We start from the raw sequence: 23,439 nt of genomic DNA, 5'->3' as shown, positions 1-23,439 counted from the left end.
GCAGCGGCAGCGGCAGCAGCAATAGCGGGCAGGGAGAAACCCCACGCAAAGCGAGCCCACCCTCCCCCTCCCCCAACACACACATAGAGGGAGGGGGAAGAAGGAGGGAGGGAGGGAAGGAAGGAAGGAAAGAGGGAGGGAGAAGGGAGGGAGGGAGAGGGAGAGAGGGAACGAGGCAAGGAGAAGGAGGGAGGGCTACCGAGGAGGGTGTTTTCCTTTTCTCCCCCCCCCCCTTTTTTTTGGATTGCTCTCTCTCCCTCTGTCGTCGCTTGTTGTGGCTGTTAAATTTTAAACTGCCATGCACTCCGCTTCCAGTATGCTAGGAGTCGTGAAAATGGAAGGACACGAGCACACGGAGTGGAGCAACTACTACGGCGAGCCGGAGGTAAATGGCAACTTCTGTCTGTTTGCGTGGGTGGGTGTCTCTCTCGCTCTCTCTGTTTGTGTGTGGGTCCCCCACCCAATCCCCAAGCCTCCTCCTCCCGCTAAAAAACAGGACTCTCTCTCTCTCCCTCTCGCCCTCTTTTTATACAACACTGTGTTAGCCTTGAGATAATATTAACTTTGTGATCAAATATTGACTTGCGAAGCCTCCAAATCCTTTGCCATGCCTAGCCGCGCTATCCTAACAAAGTTGTGTTTGGCAGAGAGAGGTTGGGGGGGGGGGGAGAGGAAGGGCGTTTGAGGGGGGAGCTATAAGGAACCAAGGGAAGAGGGGGCGCATTTATTGCTCGAAATCTCGCCCTGGGAGGGCTCGGAGTCTGGGGGCAAATGAAACCCAAAGCCGGACAAGAATTCTTTCTTGAATGAGCGGAGCAAAGCTTTACGCACAAGCTCCTGCCGCTCTCCAGGTTGCGTGCCTCCTTCCTTTGCTCCAGAAAACAGCCGGGTCTTGACAACCGAGATCTTTTCCCTCCTTGAGTCAAATCACATTTCAGGTTCCCTCCTGGAGCCGTCAGCCCCATTTTTACCCTTGGATTTTGAACAGAGCCCCCACGCCGATTTCCGTGGCGTTTAATTCTGCCTAGGGCTGAGGTCTTGACCCCCAAGTGATTTCGATGCAATCCTCCCCCTCAGTAAAGAAACAAAGTTGTCGGAAGATCACGACGGATATTCCCTAGTCAGTGTATGAGAAATTCGGGTTGAAATCGAATCCTACCGAAACGAAACACAAATTCTATCCAGTCGTTTTGATGGATCCGGCTTCTGTTGGGTTAAGAAACTATAACACAAGTGACTTGGGAAGTAAATTGCATTGAAACCCAAGAGAATCGCTAAGGATTGGAAACCGAAAGGCTTCGGGGGAGTCAGATATGGGGGGGTCTGAGGCGCTAATCCTCTGCGCGCTTAGCTGGGGGTGAGTCCCGCGAAACACAGTGGGGTTTACTTCTGAGTAAGCAAGCATACGATTGCACGGTTAGACCGGGAAAGTGTGTGCGGTAGAGAGCGGGCTTGCTTTCTGGTAGATTTGCATTAGCATTTGGGTTTTAACAGGAACAATTCCCTAGTCAACGAACAAGGAAATATTTTAAACACCCACCTGGGTCCTCCTTTTCTTCCATCGCAATAAGAAACACGTTACTTGGGCAAAGGCTCATTAAAGCCAACGGGAATTTTTTAAATGAGGGTGCAGGAATACTGTTATGACCAGACTGGTCGACTTTCTCCTGTGGCATTAAGGTCCAGATCCTAACAGGTGTTGTTGTTGTTGTTTTGTATGTCATCGATTTCACTGGGACCTGTATCAGCTTAGCGCATTTGGGATCCAAGTTTGCAATGCTTGGACCCCTCTCCTAACCATAGACACGATCGAGTCTAAGTTAGGCGCTCCCCCTGCCCCTTTTTAAATTGTATTTGGAGAGATTTACAAGCCGATCCTCTCCCGTGTTTAAGGTAAAGATAAAGGGACCCCTGACTACTAGGTCCAGTCGTGACCGACTCTGGGGTTGCGGCGCTCATCTCGCTTTATTGGCCAGGGAGCCGGCGTACAGCTTCCGGGCCGTGTTTACTCGGATGTAAATCTGACCGGTTTCAATTTAACTGCCCCCCAGATTCAAGCACCTGCTGTAGCCTTCCATTTAAATTCAAGGGGCCCAAGAGTGCCTGGACCACGTTCACTGGGGCGCTGGGTACTTTCACCTTCCAGCATTGTATCACACAGACTCCGAAGGAGACCGTTACACCAAAGAAAGCTCCCTCGAAATGCGCGGTGGTTGGGGCTGAGGGCTGGGTTGCCCACGATCCCGTGGCCAGGGAGTTGGGGGTCTCGGGTGGGACGACCCGTGGGCCACCTCCACTAACCGCTGGGCTCCCCGCTCTTGTCGCCTTTGCAGGGTTACTCCACCATGAACGCGGGGCTGGGCATGAACAGCTACATGAGCATGCCAGCCATGGGCACGGCGGGCAACATGACGACGGTGGCGTCCGGCGGCTCCATGGGCATGTCTTACGCGGCCGGCCCGGCGGGCATGAACCTCTCTCCGGGCGCGGGGGCCATGGCCAGCATGGCGGCGCACCTGAGCCCCAGCCTGAGCCCGCTGGGCGCGCAGGCCGGCTCGATGGGGGGCGCGCTGGGCGCTTACTCGGCGCTGAGTCCCGTCGGGGCCGGCGGCAGCGGCGCGTACGGGCAAGCGGCGGGCCTGGGCCGCTCCCGCGACGCCAAGAGCTATCGCCGGAGCTACACGCACGCCAAGCCGCCTTACTCGTACATCTCCCTCATCACCATGGCCATCCAGCAGTCGCCCAACAAGATGCTGACGCTGAGCGAGATCTACCAGTGGATCATGGACCTGTTCCCTTTCTACCGGCAGAACCAGCAGCGCTGGCAGAACTCCATACGCCACTCGCTCTCCTTCAACGACTGCTTCCTCAAGGTGCCGCGCTCGCCGGACAAGCCGGGCAAAGGCTCCTTCTGGACTCTGCACCCGGACTCGGGCAACATGTTCGAGAACGGCTGCTACCTGCGGCGCCAGAAGCGCTTCAAGTGCGACAAGCCGCCGGGCTCCAAACAGCAGCAGCAGCAGAATCAGGGCGCCTCCCCTGCTTCGTCCGCGGGAGCCCCGTCGCAAGGTAAGAAGGCGGCCTCGCAGGCGCCGCAGGAACGCGACCTGCCCAACGGGGCTCCGGAATCGCCGCACTCCAGCGCCTCCCCTTGCCACGAGCACAAGCGCGCCCTGGCCGACCTGAAGGGCCACCCGGAGCCCGCCCCGTCGCCGGCGCAGCAGCAGCAGCAGCAGCAGCAGCAGCAGCAGCACCTGCTGGCGCAGCATCACGCCCACGCGGGGCTCTCCCACGAGGCGCACCTCAAGGCGGAGCACCATTACGCCTTCAACCACCCCTTCTCCATCACCAACCTGATGTCCTCCACAGAGCAGCAGCAGCAGCAGCACCCCCACCATCCGCACCATCCGCACCAGCACCACCCCCACCCGCACCACCCCCACCACCCGCACCACAAAATGGACCTCAAAGCCTACGAGCAGGTGATGCACTACAGCAGCTACGGCTCGCCGGTGCCCGGCAGCCTGGCCATGGGCTCCGTCACGAACAAAAGCGCCCTGGAGACCTCGCCCTTGGCCGGAGACGCCTCCTATTACCAAGGGGTCTACTCCAGGCCCATCATGAACTCTTCCTAAAGGGCACCCCACCCTTCGGCTCTGCCCACCCCCTAAGGGCCAATGCACTCTTTCTCTCCCCAGGACAAACCCGAGACTTCTCTGGGCAGGAGGAGATCTGAGATATGATGTAGACTTTGGAAAGAATCCAAACGGTGCCCAAAGCCAGGTCAGTTTATTCCACGGCGTCGCCTCCCGATCCCAATCCGTATCCAAAGCCCATCGGACTCAAACAATCCGGTGGCCTCCACCCACTACCTGGGAGCTCCGGCGCCTTTGTATCAACTAAAGATTCTCTAGCCCTATTTTTTAAATGAAAAAGACAACTTTCTATGAGGAGCGCACTGACCCCACCTCTCCCGCGCACCACTTTTGGCAAAGAATCCTGGACTTCGCGCCCCACTCCTAGTTTAGAAAAGGCTCCCGTAATATTTAATCGACGTTTGCTGTTGTGTAATTTAAAGCTCCTTTTTCTTCTACTCTTTTCTCGCCGGCGTCGGGAAAACAGGATTGATCTTCAACAACCGTGGGGCGTGGAAAACATCCAGTTCCGCGGGCTCTTGACCACCGTCACTTTTCTTCAGACACCGATTTAAATTTTATTTGAGTTGGAGGTTTCCTTTTAGGAGTCTCCTTGTCTGTTTCTTTATTTTGTTTGTTGCGGGGAGTTATAAATATATCTATTTTTGGGTGTGAAAGTGACACAGAAATAAGTGTGTGTGTGAACAGGTGTTAGATTTCAAAACTGAGGATCAAAAAGACTGTAGCGTTGTGAACTCGGGGGAGGGGGGTACCCAAAAATGGACTTTAGATTGTAATTTGACACAGGAAGTTTTGATGTTACCGGGAGAGTAAACGACTCCGATCGAATTAATTTATCGTTTTTGTACGCTTTATTTATGGTTTATAGATGTGTATTCTGGTACGGACCGACCAAATTCTCACAAACCATATATTAAATTGCTGTTGGAGATTCCCCCCCCCCCTTTCTTAACTTAAACAATAATACCTGTCTGTTATTTTCCAGTATAATGCAAAGAGATGCGGGAAAGATAACGAACTAATTTTAGCTCTTGATATTGCTTGCCAGTGGGCTTACTGTGCTTAGAGTAGGCCCCTTCCAAGATGGCCTGTATGAATAACATGCGTATTTAAAATGCACATATGAACCTGGAGTATCATGTTTCATACATCATCAAATCTTGTTGGCACGCTTACCATTCCACGTCTAAACTGTGAATAGGACTGCAACCTTACTCCCAAATATACACTTTATTCTCAAGTAAAGACAGAGCTGAATCTATGGTAAATCTTTGCCTGATATGCACTAGATTCACAAGCAGTTTGGTTTCAGACTCCCAACTGTTTAGCAAAAATACTTCCCGCTTCGTCCAAAGTAAACTGCTGAAATGAAGGGGGCTGGGGGGTTGTTTTGGGGTTGTGCGAAAGGACTGTGAGCTCAGCTCAGTTTTGATACTGCAGACCAACTTCTAGGCCCAGAATGGGCTCAGAGGCACTAGAATCTGGTTGGTAGATCTTGAGATTCTAGTAAAAAGCAAAATAGATCAGAAAAGCCTAGTCTGCCAACTCCCTGAGTTGCAGCCCATGGAAGTCCTAGGGCAAGTCGGACTGAAAATAGGGGCTTTCTTGTCGGCAGAGGTTGGACAAAAAAAATACTCCAGCCTTGTAATGGGTTGAACTAGATGACCCACGTGGTCCCTTCCAACTCAACAATGCTACGATTCTGTGACTGGGTTGTTAGGCTCTCAGTCGAGGCCTATATATATAGATGCTGCCTATTCTATGTATGTATATTATTGCTTTGCCTACTTGACTTTAAATATTGCTTTGTTTATTTGATCCTGTGAACATTACTTGATAGGAAAACCCATCGGTTACCTTACACATTTGCAATCGGGCAGGCTCCCACGAGTTATACTTGCCTAGACATCCCCGCTGACTCCCGTCCACGACTAGGATTGCAACCTCTGTTAAAAGGGGTATTCTCGACATCTGGGCATCATGATAATAGTGGAATCATTTACATAATAGCACAGTATTCAGCCAAAGTATTTTTATGACTCATTGATTTCACTTATAATGTTAACCGCATATCTCATTCAATCTCCGGTCTTAAAAGTGCTTCATCTTTGACTGTACCGGATATTCAGCCTCGCGTTCCACACAATCGCAGCCAATATAGCAATCCTGAAGTACAACTACTATTAAAGCCACATTATCATACTCCACGCGGGAGGTGGCGGCTTGAAAAGCATAAATCATTGGTTTCAGTGGGTCTACTCTTGAGTACGAGGAACGTTGACTATCACCCACCGAGACTACTCTTGCCTTTCAGAATGAACTGAGTGTGGCTTGCTAGAACCTTTCTCTGCATCAGAGAAAGCGCGTGAAGCCTCAAGTGCCTAGTGGAAACCAAAACACGCCTGGTTGGGTTAAGAGTTTCGGGACTTTTAAAACAAATTGGTTAGATGGACTCGAATTCTAGCTTCTTTTTCTTTAAAGATTTGGGTTCTAGCTTACTTGAAACGCAGTTAGCAAGAAGGACGGCTGTAACCTAATGCTGGGCAATTCGGAAGTTGTTTGAAAGCTCGATGCTCCTATATTCCTCCTCTTCTGTCCGCCCTCCAGAGCCGTATTCACTGAGAAGGCCTGTCTTCTTCCTCTAAGTCGTCTTTGGATAAACTTCGGGGCTCCTCTTTGGAGACTCTTAGCGACGCGAGACCAGGGATGAGTAAATGGGATTCCAAACAGTCCCCATCTTGCTCATGCAGAAATCTGCGCACAACACACGCGCAACAGTGACAACACATACACACGAGAGGCCTTGCCTGTGGCAGGAGCTGGTCAGAAGGCGAAGGGGAGTTACGAGCTTCCTTTCGCTTGCCGAGTCCAAATGAAAGTCAGTCGGCAGAGTGGATTTTCTCGACTGACTACAAGCACTCTCGCCCAGTCCTGTGGTGGACGGTGGTGGATCTCGAACCAGTTCTTCAAAGGCAGCCAACTATATTCTTCCCTTTCACACCGATCCTGAAAACAGTTGAAAACGGTAAGTTTAACTTCGGAGTATTGTAAGAATTTAATTGATTTTCAGTGAAACTGATGCGCGTCACCTTATGCATATTTTACTCAGGAGTAAGGTCTTCAATGGCTTTTGAATATCTTATGATACTTACTTGGAAGTAAGACCTATTGAATTGCGGAGGACATACTTCTGAGTACGCGCGCTACGCGTTGTGCCGCACCTCTAGCCAGGCTACAGCGCCATTGCTCAGAAGGCTCATCCGGAAGGAAGACATTTGATGCTAGCTCCCCCATAGGAAGGGGGTTTTTGTGTTGGCCTTTCGAGGGCATAGCTTAGCAGGATCTCAAAGACGCAGCACTGAGCCTGGTTAGGAGGAGGAAGGCTTCCAGCGAAGGCTCACTGGATGGGGAATCGATCCACTTGGAATAAACGGGGCATCCTTCCCAAGAAGCAGGTGTAGGGTTCATGGTCAGTTCATGGGAACTAACCTCGGTTGAATCCCAAGGTTTCCAACTAGACTCAGGTAGAGAAGATTACCTGGCCAACGGAAGTCAAACAAAACTTCGTTTCTTATTTATTATTATTTACTACATTCATATGCCACCTTGTCCTCCAAGGAGCTCAAGATGGTGAGCATGGATCCCCCCCCCCTTTAGCCACACAACAACCCTGTGAGGCAGGTTAGGCTGAGTGGGAGTGGCTGGCCCAAGGTCACCCAGGGAGCTGAGGATTCTGGCCCTGGTCTCCCAGGCTATCGTCCAAGGCACTCACACTCCGGACCCCAAACGGCAGAAACCGCCGGTGGCGCATAACTCAATAGTTTAACCCCAGCCCTCTAGCAGAACTTTAGAGTTTCTAAAGCAGTTCACATAATACTCTGTCTTGTAATCCTCACACCAGCCTGGCAAGGTAGGTCAGTATTATCCTAACATCACAAGTTGCCACTTAAGGAATTCAGGGCAGAAATAAGAGGGGAGGTCCTCATCCCTACCTCAGGCTGCTCGGATATGAGCACTTACCGGGGAGTAAGGTCCACTGAATGTCAGGTAATTCGCTACCGAATAAACACGTATTGGTTGAGGGTTTGGGTTTTTTTTGTTTCTTTTTCTTTTTTGCTAGCCACTGTGCTCTTGCCTCTGCCACATCTGTAGGGCGCGAGACTGATGTTCTGAGACATTTCACTTGGAGCGCGAACAAAAGGATTTCAAAAGGATGCAAAATCGGGCAGCCTAATGGATGGATCCACAGAGCGTACGGAAACCTTTACTCAGACGTCTGCTTAGAAGTGAAGGATTGGCTTTGATTCCGTTCATCATGTGACGACTTGCATGTGCGGACTGTGGCCTCCACTCGGACCACAGCAACTCTTTCTTACCACCTCAAAGATTCCATTACATGCATTCAGGCAAGCGCTTGCGTGAACCCAGTTGAGATCTTCTTCCAATGCTCCCTGACTGGAGCTCAGATTAACAAAGGTTCTAAGCACAGTTACTCAAAGAGAGCGCCACTAAATATCATCGTCTACAAATAAGTGTCCTTTAAATCAGTGGGACTTGCTCCCAGATCAGTAGGTGAGTTTTTGAAGCCTTGGTCCTTGCAGTCTTTAGAGTTGCAAACTTATTTTAAGAGAGAGAGAAAGAAGAACCCCTCTCCTGAATTTGGTGAAACGTTCTTCACGTGAATAAATACGATTTAGGACAAGGTGCTATTTTAATACACAATTGGCAACGTTTATCCCCTTCCCACAGAACAGCCCGACCCCATTCGTGGAGTTCATTGGGACTTACCAGAAAGTCTTGCTAGGATTGTAGCCCATCCTGCCCTTTGCATGTTTCTTCAGAAGTTAGTCTGAACGCCATCAGAAGAAACATGCATAGAATTTCAGTTTTTAACGGGAATGAGTCGTCCTCCGAGTATTTAGGCTTAGGGCGCCGCGTAAATTCATTAAAGAGAGCGCTTCGCACAATGCAGTTCTGCTGAACGTTTGCATTCCAATCCTACATATGTCAAATCCCACTGAGTTCAATGGGTCTTCCAGGTAGGTACCGGTAATTATAGGGCTGGGAGTCTAAAGGTGGTTGGTTAAAGTGGGATGTATAAACAGAACATGTGGCTTTTAAACCGGATATGTTTAGGATCCGGAAACTCATTTCGCAGGGGGTCATTTGCTGCACGAATAAATGGATGGGAAGCAAATGAGAGCTCTATAGCAGCCTTCCAGCTTCCTCCGGAGTGCATTCTGAAAGATCAGTATCCGATTGCGTTCTCGCTAAAGGTTGTTTCATATACAACACTCACTTGCAGGTGAAATCCTTCCCTGACAAATGTGTGGGCGTCGGATTTCCCCATGCCAATCATGGCTCGACTTTGGGACGAGACAGTGATGTGTGGCGCACAAGAGAGAACGAACATAGAACTATTTCAGAAAAAGCATCTCCTTCCCAGGACTTGGAAGCTACATCTCTGCTTGGAAGTAATTCTCATGAAATTTAATAAGATCGCCTTTTGGAAATAATCGTGTTCTTCGTCAGAAAGTGGGGAGGACAGCTTCATATTTGCGAACCTCTGCAAATCAAACACCACAGATTTAACTTTGCTAACCCCTGGAAATGTACCTCTATGGTGCCAGTCGAGACACACCAGCGGCTGGTGTTCCAGTAGTCTTCCATAGTCTTCAAGTCGACTATGCATAAAGTCTGCTCTTAGCCTGTGGAGGATTATACCCTCTTCTAGAAAATGCCATTGGGAGTAAGTCCCACTGGTTTTACTCCAATCCAAAGCCTGCTCACACTTTTGCAGTACCACCAAATGTGACAGCACCACGTGGATCCAGGTTGTTCTAGTGTACATCTCTAACATACAGAATCAAGTAATTTACAGATTTCCACCGCCATCACTTTTTAACTTGTGTGGAGTCAAATTTTCATTTGCCCTAACCTCCCTAAATTATTATGAGCCACCCTGGCATAAATAGACAAATAATAACCTGTAATAGTTGTTTGTTTTCACCTTCCACTGCAGACAGAACAATATACAGTACATATATATGCCAGTAAACTTTCTGGGGAGTATGCCCCTACTTGTTTTAATTGACATCTTGCTCGTCATTAATCAAATTTGTATACTCCTCTGCTTCCAAAGATCACAGGGCAGTTCACAACATGAAAATACAACATGAAAATACAAAATACACAATAAAACAAACAAGAACAAATAAGGGCCCCCTCCCACAAACACATTTTAAAAAAACATAGAGTGTTAATCAGCCCAAGGCCTGGTTGAACAAATTATTTCCAGTGAGGTGATGACCAACTTCTTCTAAGTAACTCTGCAGGAAAGCTGACTGTAAAGGAGAATTTGGCAGACCTTCAGTGGCTCAACCCAGTTGGTGCACAGGTTCCCTGTTTTGGGGAAGATTTGACATTTGAGTACTTCAGTTTTACTGCTGGAATTTTTGACTAAATGCAAAGCAGGTGTAAATGACTTGACACCATGAACCCAAACTTGAGAAATACTGTAACACAGTTGCATTTAAACAAAACAAAAACCAGCCCATAAAACCACACCCGGCCCTCATAAATGTAGCCTTCCCGGGTGCTCCAGGCCTACCTGGATGGCTGCAGCAAGCCATACCTTGTCAGGGAAGTGCCACTCTTATCTGGATGCTAGTTTGTGAAGTTTTGTATTTCCACCTGTGTAGTTGTTTGCCCAAATTTATAGATATTGATCTATAGATGTGGGTACATTTAAGGTAACAGTTAGAAATATCGTGAATCCTGATGTTCAGAAGAATGTCTTAGGACTGTAGAAGGCCTAGCCTGAAATTTGAGAAATAAACTTTTTTTTTTTTTTTACATTTACTCCAACAACCTGGTTAATGCTCTTTTACCATGAAAGGAATGAAGGGAACATTCAGACTGAAGACTACTAGTAAATTTCTCTTCTGCCCTAATATTTGCCTGTCTATCCGTCATATCATATCAAAACTTTGGTCATTTGCACCTTAGTGATCACACCTCTCTCGACTCTTCCCTCTACAGGCCTCAGATTCAATCTGCAGGAGGCGACGCGATTGCTTTTTGAAATCCAAAAATAAATTAAAATGTGATCGCCAGTATTTTTCTCTAGGGCATAGAAAGCTGGCCCGTCGGCCAACCTTATTCCCACATTCTAATTTTATTAATTCGGGCTGCATCGTCGAAGCAGCTTTATTTGGATATTTATTTATTTATTTAAATGAATAAATATGTATTTATTTAAATAAAATATTAATTGCTTTCGCTCCGGACAACAGTCTGTCCGCTCCTCGCCCACCCCCACCCCCCGCACAACGTTTATAGATTTAAGAAGTGATCTAAACTTGCGAATCCCTCTCAAATCCCCCCTCATTGTTTTTTCGGGAAGACTGGGGGCCCCAAAAGGCACCTTTTAAAAAACAGGCCTGCGGGTGGAGAGGACCCCATTCGGCCGCGCTTCCCCGCCGCCCGCCTGTGTCCCGCGAGGACACACACGTTGTGAAGCAAAGCGGAAAATGTGTGTTCATTACCACATAAAAGGCTCCCGTCGCGCAGAAGAATGGAGGCCTGGAATGGCAGCGATTGCGCGGACAATGGGACGCGAATGTGATGCTCTAACCTGGCCGGTCCCATCGCGCCTGCGGTCGTTTTAAACTACTTAGCTGTCTCCCACTCCGCTGATCCCGAGCGATAAGATATATACCTCTGCCAAAAGACCTTTTTAAAAAGGAAAAAAGAGAGGGAGGAATGTGCGCGCGCGTGTAGATGTTGTTTAGAGTCGAGGTCTCTTCTTTCCTCTTCGGCCTCCTTTCACATCCTCTTCACGCGTTTGATCGGGGTCGCTTTGCAAAGGACCACACGGTCTGCCTTCCTCATTCAACCCCACCTCCCGTTATTTTTTTTGAACCGCTGGTGATTTAAGTCCCCGCCATCTGCGAATAGGCAAAACCAGTAAACTAACAACAACAACAACAAAATAAATAAATAACTAAATATTTAACGCCAAATTCCAGGAGGGAAACTTCACGCAGCACGTCATTCTTCAGCAAATTTACACAGATATTAGGAACGCTTCTGCCTGTGTGTACGTGTGCGTGCATGCGTGTGCGTGTGTTTTCTCTGCTCCTTTCGAGCCATTGTGCTTAACTGAATTTTATAACGCTGATCGATATCTTGGTAAAATATTCATTTTTAAACTAGCGGGCAGTGAAATCTTTGCTTTGTGCTAAAGTCAACAGTCGCTCCAATAAATGCCGCGATGCCTTGCCGCCGAGCTGCAGTCAGCGGGGCGTCTGGGCTCGTCACCGTCGCTTCTGCCACCGGCAGCTCCAGGGCATCAGGTAGGGACTTTTAAGTTTGGTGGTGCTGGTGCGCGTCGTTGTTGTTTTGCGCTGCTGGCAGCGGGCGGGAGAGGTAGCTGAGAGTCTTGCCTGATTCCTACCGGCTGCTGATCCCCGGTCAGAATCAGGCCTAGAGGAGGGGGGCAGCGGTCATCTCCCCCGACCCCAGAACCACAGGTTTAAAATGTGCGTTAGGTTCCCCGTGGCTACGAGAAACCTTCCTCCCCAGCGGAGGAATGTGAGCTGGGGGCTGCCCCATAGTCATCAGGAAGCCGGGATCGTCCCCTAAAGGTCCTGGCGACCTGATTCTCAAGCGGCCTCCTGGGCTGTTTAAGTTTTACTGGCTGGAGTTGTGGGAAGGAGTGGGTGCGGAACAGAAAAAGTGGATGAGAGAGAGGTGCTGGCTTATCATGCAGCATGAGTATGCAGGCTTACTCGGAAGCAAGTGCCACTGAGCTCAGTGGGCTTTCTGGCGGGCCGTTGGGCCTGATCCAGCAGGTTTTTCTTTTGCTTGGGAGAGGCGAGCTTTTTTACCCGCCTCTCCCTTTTTCGGAATCGACCTCGTTGACGTTCGGAGCAGCTGGCGGGTCTTAACAGCTGTGCTCTTCTTCTCGGCTTCTGCGCCAGCCACCCGCCCTCGGCCGACTCCTTCCTTCCTTCCTTGATGCTTCAGAAGCCGCAGGACGCCACGCTGTGCAGGCTTACCTGGGAGTGAGCCCAGATGAGGACATTTGGACTTTCTTCCAAGTAAGCCGGCATTGGATCACACCGCAGGGAAATGGCTTGAAAAGAATTACAACACTTCTTAAAAATTGGGTTTTTTAAACCGAAATTCCCAAGACTGCAAAGGACTTGAACGGGATGGAGGCGGCTCATGGGACAGTTGTGTGGCCGCGGAAGCCTGAGGTCGCAACCCCTGGACACGTGGGCCTTTGGGGCAATGCGTAGTCTGCAATGCACTGTGACTCTCAGCTGCGCACCGAAAAGTCCTCCTGTCTGCGCTACCTTTGCCCATTTCTCATTCATTCCGATTCGGTTTGCTCAGAACTTCCCGCTGGATCGTGCTCTTTCTTATACAGTACAGAGAAGCGAACCTTTGGCGCGAAGCCGCCATGATCCCTGGGCAGGGCGGTTGCATTTCCAAATTTTCTACACCACTTTGCGAAGTAGCTCTGGTTAAAAAAGAGAGTTAAATGTGTATTTTTCAATTTGTGCGCGTGTGTGAAAAGTGCTTTGGAATTATTTCTGCCCCACAACACCACCCGAAGGTCGCACGTTGTGTAGTAACGGAGAGATGAGTGGTAAAGAGCTTTGAGCACGGGGGGAAAGCTCGGACAACAAGGGCGAGATTCAGTCCAGCCCAGCCAAGCATATTCAGGCAACGTTGACTTGAAGGAGATTAACTTCGGCTTTTGCTCCCTTTGCCCATTTATCATATATCTTTATTAAAGACCCCTCCCCCCATTTTACAGATACAAAACTGAAGTGAAGTCGTAATCTCCCCAAAAACCTCAGCTAGGACCCACGTCTTTCAGTAGCTTTTAAATTGGTCGACCAATCTCTGCCCCTCAGAACATCAGATGTAGAGGGGATAAGCTGTTTTCTGTATTGTAATCTCTATTGGGGGGCGGCGGCGGCATTTTAGGAAAAAGTGGAGCGACACGCCATATCTCCTCAGTGGATTTGACTCTCCTTGCCTCGGTGACCTTGACTTGCAAGGTCTTTCCCCCTCCCTCTTTAACGCCATCCAAGGCCACGACAACTGTTGGGGAGCAGTGTCGGGGGAAAGGCGAGCAGATCCAGAGGAGTTACTTCGGGAAGGAAAGCGAGAGGTCTTCTCGGTAGGAAGCCTGTGTCCTGGCGCTGTAGTCTCCGATTCCCTCCGGGTGGGGCTTGCAGCGGAGAGAGGGAGGGGGGAGGAGTTCCTCATCTGATTTCCCCTCCATCTAAACTGACGTGACAGCTTATATTTCCCGAACAAGATGGGATCTCTGCAGGACACACACAGAGGCTAATGGTTTTTCAATAATTAATACTCCCCTAGACCACTCGTAATGCGGCCTCTCGGATTTGTCAATTACTTGTCATTAAATGAGTGTCTATCCACGTCCTTCCCTTCGGGTCTTTCGATAGAGGGCTGAGGGAAGAAAATCACCTCCAGCCTCGTCTCCAAGAAGCTCAGGCAGCCTGATCTCAGCTGGGAAAGGCGCTCAGTGTTTGTGATAGGCGGTCAGGCAGGCAAGAGAGTCTTGCAGAAAGCGCCAGGAGCCGACGCTTGGAAATAGATTTAATCTGCCAAATGGGCAATTTTGTGTTTCCGATCCTTATCCTTCTTTTGGCAATATTTTTTTAAAAAGGAAAATGAGTGCATAAATAGTAAGCATACTTCGTCTAGGCAGAAACCAATCTCCCCTTCGAAACAAGATTGCCAACATTTTCTTTTACTGCTCCTGTGCAGCCAGACCAAGAAACTTCGCTAAAATTCACTGCGCCAGGCTACAGTTTAAAAGCACAGCAGCAGGGCTGGCAACACCCCCCCCCCGCCGGCCTTTTTAATGATTATTAACAAAATGGAATTCGGACAATTCAGCGAATTATTGAATTTGGGCCCAGTCTCACGGCTCCGCTCTGGAACATGCTCACATCACTTCTGAATATGTTCAGAGTGCTCTTTTTCTAGGAACTGAATAATTACAACCAGCATCTAGCATATCGAGGACCGGGGCGTGAGGTGGAGTAGGCAGAGCTGTCAAGGCAGAAGACACCACAGAGCTATTCATTTTAGAAATCCCCTCTAGTTCTGGAGGGAACTAAAGCAAACTGTGGTTCGACCCCCCCCCCCCCACGTCCTTTTAACCCTTACGTCATTATGTGATGGCGACCAAGAGTCACATAGCCGAGAGTCACATAAGTAAAGGGGATTAGGTTCCCGCCCCAAGGAGTTTACCATCTAAATTTCATTCCTCTCCCACCAATTTTACTTCCAAGCCAAAGTTAAGCACTTGTAAGCCCGGAGGCTTCCAAGAGGTCAGTTTAGAGCATTTTTGGTGGGGGGCGGCGGAGATAGTCAGGGGGCCTACAAGTACCGGATGCTGCGCCTCTGCCCCATTCAAGCCAAAGAGAACCAGATCTCCCAAATATCTCCTGCTGTGGTAGAAGGTGGATCCGGGAGCCTATCTTTAGTTGAACCCTGTCCTAAATTTAGAGGCGAGAGGCGCGCCTAGGAGGGGCAAGGCAGGCACAGGAGACATACAATGAGGGTTAAGAGCTCGCAAGGCAGCATTTTGCAAGGGGGGTAGAACGAGGAAGGGGGTGGGAACGTCTAGGCTGATTGTAAAGAAACATTTCCATTCCATCCACCAAAGGAACAATCCGACGCTGCATTCCAGAGGCGGAGGGCGCTTAGTTGCAAAGGCGACGTGGATCAACCAAGACCCAGAAAGCGCGCTGCGCCTTTTTTCGTCTAGCTAACCGTAGATGGGATAGGAGAACGAGGCCCCCGACTCCCCTCTGCGTCCCCGGCCCCGCTCCTCTTCGGTGCCCCCCTGCGCCCTCGCTGCTGCGTTAAGAAGCATACATACGCTGAGGCGTCCTCGCCGCTATGGCAACCGTGTCTAGCATTGTCTATAAAGCGGAAAGCCACCGCCTCCCTTCTTAGGGCAGTTTAGTCCATTCCGTCCTCAGGACTCCCCTCCTTGTACATCTCCCGGCCGATGCCCCTCGGCCTCCTGCTCTTCTCTGTTTAGGTGGCACAAGTGTAAGCAGCGTTTGACCCTCTTTAACTGCCTGGAGACTTTCCTCGATGAACAGTTCAGGGTAACCCCAACCCCCCACAGCACACACACACCTAGGAATCTCCTTTTGGGGACCCGGCGCGGCACCGTAAGGTGGCGGAAGACTTTGGCAAAGAAGGAGTTCCCTGAATCACAAAAGACGCACCCCAGATGGGAAACGCAGTTTTTTCGAGGCAAGTTAGATGGATTTCAATGGGATGCACTTCCCTAGTAATAAGAATGGTCAGGTGAACCAAGAAGGCAGCGCTCGTGCCCCTTTAGTTGCTGCATGAGAGAGGACATTTCAGCTGCTATGGTTTATCATGCAACCTATAGTTAGTAAATTTCCCTTTTCTGTGGAGCAACTGAAGGTGCAGGAGTCCTGTTCTCTTCATTATCCAGCGATTCAAACTTTCATAGAGGTTTATGAGTCTTATTTCCTTTTCAACACATCTCACCCTAAATCCAAGTGTCCAGAACACCTATTAATCCTGAAGGAGAAAAGAGCGTTGCGGCTGCGCTGCGTCAATGTGTTTTAATGCCATGTATACAGAAAGCTCGGCTGTCAGGGGATTAGCCAGGCAGCTTTGCAGTCTCGAACATTTAAAACCTTTTCTGGAAAGAGAAGTCGAACTGACACGCAGCCTCTACTGATGCGTGTTTACTCAGGAGGAAACTGATGGTGTTTCTTGCTTGGCAGGGGGTTGGACTCGATGGCCCTTGTGGTCTCTTCCAACTCTATGATTCTATGATTCTATTCTATGAAACCCCGTGGAACTGGGCTTAGCCCCAAGTAAGCATATGGACTCAAAAATGCAATGCCTCTTGAGGTCAATAGTCGCAGGTTAGTGGGTGAAGAAGAACTGCAGCTTTGCAGCCCCAAACTATGCATGCTTACGCAGACGTAGGCTCCTCTATGCTCAACCAACGAAGCAACTTACTCCCAAGCAAGTGTCCTAACTGAGGAGTCAGCTCCACTGATCTGAACTGAAATTCATCACGGTTTTGATCGGGTAAACTTGCACCCAACTGGAGGGGATTTAGTTCTTTGGAAATCTGCGAGACTAGCAATATTTTGGGATTTGGGGGTGGCTGAATTGGACCCACAGAAACAACGTGGCTCCCTGGACTAATCCTGACTTGGTTTCATGCAACATTGCTTCAATATTGATCTAACAGACTATTTCCCCTTTCCTTTCCTTTTTTTAACGGATGAAATTGCTTCAGAAGTCGACTTTCTCTAAAGGAAAAAGACCTGAGGGGGGAAATAACAAGAAACCTCGCCCGCCCGCCCCTGGCGCTTTACACCCGTACATGTTAACTCAACCAGTTAAGAATAGACCCGCCGGTTCGCTACTCTGTCAAGAATTCTGCCATTCACCGCTGTAATAGAAGGGCAGAAATCATCTAATTGTGCATCCCTATTTTATCCTCGTCTTCTCCTCCCCCCACCAACTCTTTTCTTTACTTCCCATCAAAACAAAACCAAACCAAAAAAAGCCCCACACCTCTTTCTCTGTTGGGAGTCTGGTAATGACATGCAAGGATGGGCTGAAAGACAACCAGACATCAAAGCACAAAGAAAATGACATTTCCCGCACTTTGATAAGAAAGTCACACTCCTCACTTTCGCCCCCTCCCCTCTCTCCTTTCTTAAAGGCAAACCCACCAGCCCCCAAGGGCGGCCGCAGGCTCTGAGTTGGGCACCCAAAACCACCTTCTTTTTCGCATTTTGCATCTTTTGCCGCCACCCCTTCGCAAACAGGGCAAGTCCCTTGGGTGCCCCAGAAGTTTGTTGGACTTGGGGGCCGGGCAAAACAGCAACAACATTTATTGGGGATAAGGAAACCCTGGTGTGGGGGTGGGGAAGACACACGCTTGGGACCGAGATGGAGCTAATTATTGCGAGGGGTAAGAAGGAGCTGGAACACCCAAGTCGAACTGAGCCCGTCTCCCGGGAGACTGATGGAGACCTATTTTACAAGCTGTAATTCCGCTTTAGACGATTGCAGGCTAAAGTCAATTCACACCCTCTTCTTTCTTCTAGAAATATTCCTAATCCTGCCGTTCAAGCGGGGAATTCTCTCGCCTTTCGCTCCACCGATATTAATCTAGAAACTTCATAGAAGGAAGCCGGATAATTGTGGGTCGGGTGGGCGGAAAGAAAAGGGGTTCACCCCACCAGTTTAACTACCTCGGCAACGTCTAACCTTGGAAAAAGTAAAAATTAAACGGGGAGATATGTCGTTCGGTGATTTATGGTCCCTTGCTCTGTTATTTTATTATATGAACGAAGCGAGAATTTTTCTTTTGATAGCCTTATTCTTGTTCTGTCAATTTGAGAAGGGCTTGAGCAATTTGCTACTAATGTGTGTGTGTGTGTACGCGCGCGCGCGTGTGTAGTGAAAATATAATAATTCATTTGGATGTATCTAATTAGTAAAATAAATGGATACGCGCCCTTGAACGAAGTGAGACTGACTCCTGAGTTAGTTTACATGGCAATTGGTTTAAGCAGACTTATTTGGCAGACTAAATCGGCCTTTCTTTTGAACAGATAAATAGAGCTGCGTTGTAAAGTTGGTTTTATACGCATATACCTGAGAGTAAGTCTAATTGAACTTAATTCTCCTTTACTTCTCAGTAGATAAGCATACGAGTGTATTGCAAAAGTGCGATCCTACCCATGTCTACTTGCAAGTAAGCCGCATTGACTTACTGTTTGGAAAGTGTATGTAGGTTCGCAGCCTGCTATCCAGTCCAGGTTTAGGAATCTTTCATATCCCACTGAAGCAAGTGGTCAGCTAGCTTTGAAGTCTGATCCTTCCTCCTCTTACTCGGAAGTAAGGCCAACTGGTTTCAGCAGTTATACTTTACATGCCTACATGATACTGAACTCGCTACGAGGATTTTTTAAAGGATTTTTTTTACTATTTTTAGCAAAATTGGCAATAAAAACATAGAAATTCATATATTTTAGAAAGTAAATAATGAAAATACCTATTCGCTCCCTCCAATTGCTTAATCCTTATCAATACCAAAAAAGCAATTTCATTTCACTGATACTTCTAGCCAGTTCGCTTTGTCAGTTTGGTATGATAGAAGACGAAAAGAAAAGAAAAAGTTTGCATTCCAGCATTAAGTCCTCTAGACCCCCAAATAAACAGTTTCAAAATTAAAACATAGTAAGCTATGCATTAAAAAACCCCAGGCTAGAGACAATAAATCAAGGGCCATGTGCAATTTGATACCATTTTTAAAGGTGGAGGCGCTGGGTTAATTTGCACTCAAAGCCATGATTGTCTGTCCTGACTTTTTCATTCTAACTGCTTTCCCCAAATCTTTGAAAAGTTAAAATTCAGAAGGGAAGCAATTCTCCTACCAGCAGGGAAGAGGCCTTGCCAAACAAGCACCCAAAGAACAAGAATCATTTAGAGCAAAATTAATCTCATATATAAATGGCAGCCAACTTTGCAATCAGATCTGGTTGCTGTGCCTCTAACAGCGGCTTGATCTGCAACCCTCTTTCGTGGAGGTGAGAGGAATTCATCTCAATTTGCTGCAGACGGAACTGCTGTTAAAAGTGCAGGTACAGATGCCCACTGAAGAGTTGGCATCCTCACACACGATTACGATGAAATATTATGTAGCCTGTGGCAGCAGCATCAGTCCAGATTTGTGGACTGAGTCGCATGCAGGAGCCGTTCAGTGGGACTTAATTTCTGGTAAAGTATGTTTAAGTTGGAAGCCTTAATTAACAATGCCGTTCAGAATGAATAATCCACTCATTCATTTGCGTTCTAGATCCAGCTTCGGCTCTGCTGTCCCTCACTTTCTCTTCCACCTGCGCGGGGCCTTCGCCTTTCTGTGAGACTTTAAGCAAGTTAATAGGGAAGAATGTTTCGTGAAAATCAATGGATCGCTTCGAAGTTATGCTTTAGCTCCTAGGTGTGTGAAACCCATTCCATCTTTCTGTAGGTTTCATACCATATTTGGTATAGGCAAACAATACCGGCAGCAATCCTATAGACTTGTAGGTGAATTTTACGGATCTCAGCGGGATTTGTTTCCGAAAAAACATCAGCCCCTATCTGGCTGACTTTCACTAGAATTCGAAATTCGGGTGGTGGGGAGAAGATAATCCACAAATGTGGATCTGACACAAATTCCTGAAGCCAAGTGAGTTTTGCCTCGCAGGACAAACCAGATTATGTCCAACAGTCTACTCGGAAGTAAGCTTCACAGAGTCCCATGACGCTTACCCTTAGGTTTGTGTGCACAGGATTGCAGTTTAGATGCTGAAGGCCACATCCCACCCCAAAACAAGCATCTTAAATCTACTTGATACAATTATATAAGAGTTGGACACAACAAGGTTATAATAAACTGGACACGCATGGTTACTGGAAGGTAAACTCCAGTGAGATCAATTGGGATTTACTCTCAAGTAAGCGTGCATAGTATTACAGCCTTAACAATTCTTATATTTGGTGGGCTATTATAACTACTACCGTTATTGTAGTTCAGATATTTATTGAGGAAATAAATGTTTTGATTGAATCTTTTAAAGTAATGTAAGTCTGCGTAACTTTAATAGAGGGCCTGCTAAGCGCCGAAGCGCAAAGCTGTTCATTTCAAAGTGACGTCTGATCCAAAGTCAGTTCGTCTGCTTCGGAGTAAATGGCAGGCGCTAGCCGGTTCAGTAGCCAGCCATCTGCAACCCTGAGCAGAAGGCAAAAACCCCCACAACTTTTTGGGGTAAGGGTTCTTAATGAAGCCCTTACCCAATCTAAGCCAATGAGATTAATCACTGAGTAAACATGCATAGGATTGCACGCAGGTACTGTTTGCTGAACGCTGAAGCAGGTCGTTGCGAGATCTAAAAGTGTGACACCCTTAGGCTAGTTGGAGCAGGTCTGAACACTTCATGGGAGTGATTCGAGAGATTCATCTCCTTCCTTCCAAGCGCTCCATAGCATGGTTTTCGGAAAGATCATGAACGTATGAACCCGTCTTATATCAAGGGTTGATCGAGTTCACTTACTCGCACCACCGGCAGGCGCTTTCCAGGGTCTTTCCATGGGACTGTCGCCTATTGGGGGAGCAAGGGACCTCGGCCCCTAGGAGTAGGCAGGGAGTGGGGGGCTGTAGTTCAGGAGGACAGCCCCACTCTTTCCAGCACCTCACTTCCATGGAGCCCCAAGAAGAAGGGAGAATTGCGATGCTATCCTTCCTTGGCCTCCGTCCTATGCAACCTTACAAAAGACTCTCATCCTTCTCTAATCGCGACTCGGTGAATGAAACCTGCTCTAGCTCCAGCAGATAAAAAGCACATCCCCCCGCCCCTGCTTATCTTCTCTGACATCAAGCCACTGGAAGCCGTTTATCTCAGGTGCCTTTAACCTGCGGTTATCAGCCTGCTGGACTCATTTAGGGGAGCTCAGCTCGGTAACCTGAGACAAGGCTCCATTGATTGTCGAGAGCGTCCTTTAGATTCCACCCTCTCTGGGTAAACATCGCCAAGGAGCTGGCCTCGCCCCCCCCCCCCAACCGAGCCACTTGCGGCAAGCGACACCTCCCCTCATCCGAGAGGTCGCTGCCTCTTAAAACGTCTCGCGACGAATTCCTAAGGACAAAGAGGGGTGCATGGATGTGCGTGTGTGAGAGAGAGATCCAGCAGGTGGGCATTTAGAGCTGCTGCGGGTGCTCTGACACCTGCCTGGCAGGTGTTTCGTTCATGGGGTCTCCAGCTTACTTCCAAAGGCTGGGGAGGGGGCCCGCAGGTTTGCAAAAGGAGCGTTTGCAGCCAGAAAAAAAAGCAAAAATGAGGGGTCCTCCGCGTGTTTTGCGCGCGCGCGCGCTGATGCCAGAGAAACGGACAATTCTGCAGCCCTGTTACGTATATTGAATCCCAACGGGTCTTGCTAACCCAGGGAGGGAGCTGTAATAGTCAGGATGAACCAAACCCACTGTAGCAGGGTGATGAGGATGATGATGATGATAACAACAAATAGTTGAAACATTTTGGGTACTCACTTATGTGGAACTTTTTGTGTGGGGAGGTTATCTGGGTTGTGAAGGCGTCAAAGTGTCCAGGGCTCTTAACAACTAAATACTTTACGGTTTATTAAAGCAATATAATAATTGCTTGTTTCTTTCTTTCTTTTTTATATCAGCATATTGCTCAAATCCCATTAACCAATACAGCTTTAAAAGGTTTAAAAAGAAAAGGTATGCAATATTTTAAATAAAATATAGGTGCCTCAGGCATATTAAGCCACGTGTGGGTGAGCTTGTTGTTTATCAGGGAAAAGCTTAAAAATCATTTTAGTGTCTTCTTTTTCACTGCCTTTCACAAGTAACACAACAGAATCTAGGGATCATCAGAGGTATGCACTTCATTCCGAGAGCCAGGGATTAAAATTCGTCCTGGCCGGTTGGCTTCCTCCGGTTAATCAGGACATTTAGCTGATTAATCGACCCATTAAAGTGCCCTAACTCTCCAACAGTTTGACCTCACCCCGGAAGGCGCACTTTTCTTCCATTGTCTCCCGAGACAGACCGATGACAACTAACCAAAGCATCTGGGGGGGGGGGTGATGGTTTTGTTTTTATTATGTATTTTGTGTTTTTATATTGTACTTTTGTGCTGCGAACCGCCCTAAGATCTCCAGATGAAGAGCGGTATACAAATTTAATAAATGAACAATGGTTTAGAATCCATTCTTGACGGTGGGCGTTATGGGAGGCGAAGACCCTGCATGGAAGTCGGTGGGACTTAACATCTGCGTTCTCAGGCACCGGGCCGAGCTGCTTCTTCGCTCTGGGGTGCTCATTTCGTTCTCCGCCAGTCTTCAACGGACTGAAAAAGGAGTTGTTCGGTTCTATTGAAGCAAGACCCACAGAAGGCGGTGCTGGCGGGGGCTGCCACAAGGGCTGAAGGACCATACTGGTGGTTTTTGTTATTGGGAAGAATCACCATTTTGCTGGAGAAAAGCAGGAGGAAATGTATATTTAAAGCAAACATAGTAAGAGGGACATCTCTAACTATGTGGACGTGCCCTGTCTGCTGCCCACTGAAAACGGAAGCGTTATTAAAAAGGAAGAAGAAAAGGTGCTGCAGGACTCATGTCAGCCCCGGCAGGGCCAGCTCAAGTGCTGCCCCGGGGCGTTTTGGCGGCTGCCCCGAGCATCTCTGGGAGGTCATTTGACTGAGGGCGGCCTGGACTTGCCCAGCGTAGCTCCAGCTGCATCACTGGTCCCCGCTAGCTCTCCAACCCCTTCAGAGTGAACTTGCAGCAGAGTCCTTTCTGAAGGGCGGGGTACTCCGTGGCCTGTTACTGCATGAGCTCTCGCTGTGGGTGGAAAGGGGCAGCTCTGCAACCCCTTCCATTCAAGGGATGAATTGCGGCGCTCAGGCTTCCAAATGCACTTAGTTGTCAGTAGGAAAAGGCTCGTCTGGACTGGAGGGCAAGGCTCTTTTCGCTTTGAACATTCACATTTCCACACTGTTTCATCGATTCGATCTGTGTGGTTTATCGACTTCTGGAGCCCCTCCCAGAGGAATCTGAGGATCGACGGTCTGTCTAGAAAGGGCATAAATAATACCAACCGCAACCGCAACTTGCTGAGGAGCAGATAGTTCGTCCCTGC

General features: G+C 48.5%; 1 protein-coding gene and 4 long non-coding RNA genes across 5 annotated transcripts in view; 3 read left to right on the top strand and 2 right to left on the bottom strand.

The window, feature by feature from the left end:
* Positions 1–233: 233 nt before the first annotated feature.
* On the top strand, positions 234–4,488 carry FOXA2 (forkhead box A2). Its single transcript, XM_081012975.1, has 2 exons — positions 234–385; positions 2,334–4,488. Exons 1-2 carry the CDS (start codon positions 299–301, stop codon positions 3,633–3,635), a joined length of 1,389 nt encoding a protein of 462 aa, XP_080869101.1. The 5' UTR covers positions 234–298; the 3' UTR covers positions 3,636–4,488.
* Positions 4,489–21,852, bottom strand: LOC308481033. The gene is made up of 2 exons (XR_013988417.1): positions 20,831–21,852; positions 4,489–6,662 (listed from the first exon to the last, which is right to left on the bottom strand). It is a non-coding gene; the product is annotated as an uncharacterized lncRNA (long non-coding RNA).
* Positions 9,711–11,187, bottom strand: LOC308481031. Its single transcript, XR_013988415.1, has 2 exons — positions 11,083–11,187; positions 9,711–10,732 (listed from the first exon to the last, which is right to left on the bottom strand). It is a non-coding gene; the product is annotated as an uncharacterized lncRNA (long non-coding RNA).
* The window catches only part of LOC308481026, a 41,573-nt gene continuing 30,074 nt past the window's right edge, over positions 11,941–23,439 (top strand). Inside the window, exon 1 of the long non-coding RNA XR_013988409.1 lies at positions 11,941–12,013. This is a non-coding gene — a long non-coding RNA (uncharacterized lncRNA). The remainder of the gene's footprint in view (positions 12,014–23,439) is intronic.
* LOC308481163 lies at positions 14,546–18,136 on the top strand. The gene is made up of 4 exons (XR_013988491.1): positions 14,546–14,678; positions 14,902–15,040; positions 15,379–15,980; positions 17,834–18,136. It is a non-coding gene; the product is annotated as an uncharacterized lncRNA (long non-coding RNA).

This window comes from Podarcis pityusensis (genome assembly GCF_964106645.2).
Source record: "Podarcis pityusensis genome assembly, chromosome: 7".
Taxonomy (NCBI): domain Eukaryota; kingdom Metazoa; phylum Chordata; class Lepidosauria; order Squamata; family Lacertidae; genus Podarcis; species Podarcis pityusensis.
This window is presented reverse-complemented; position numbering and strand designations above follow the sequence as displayed.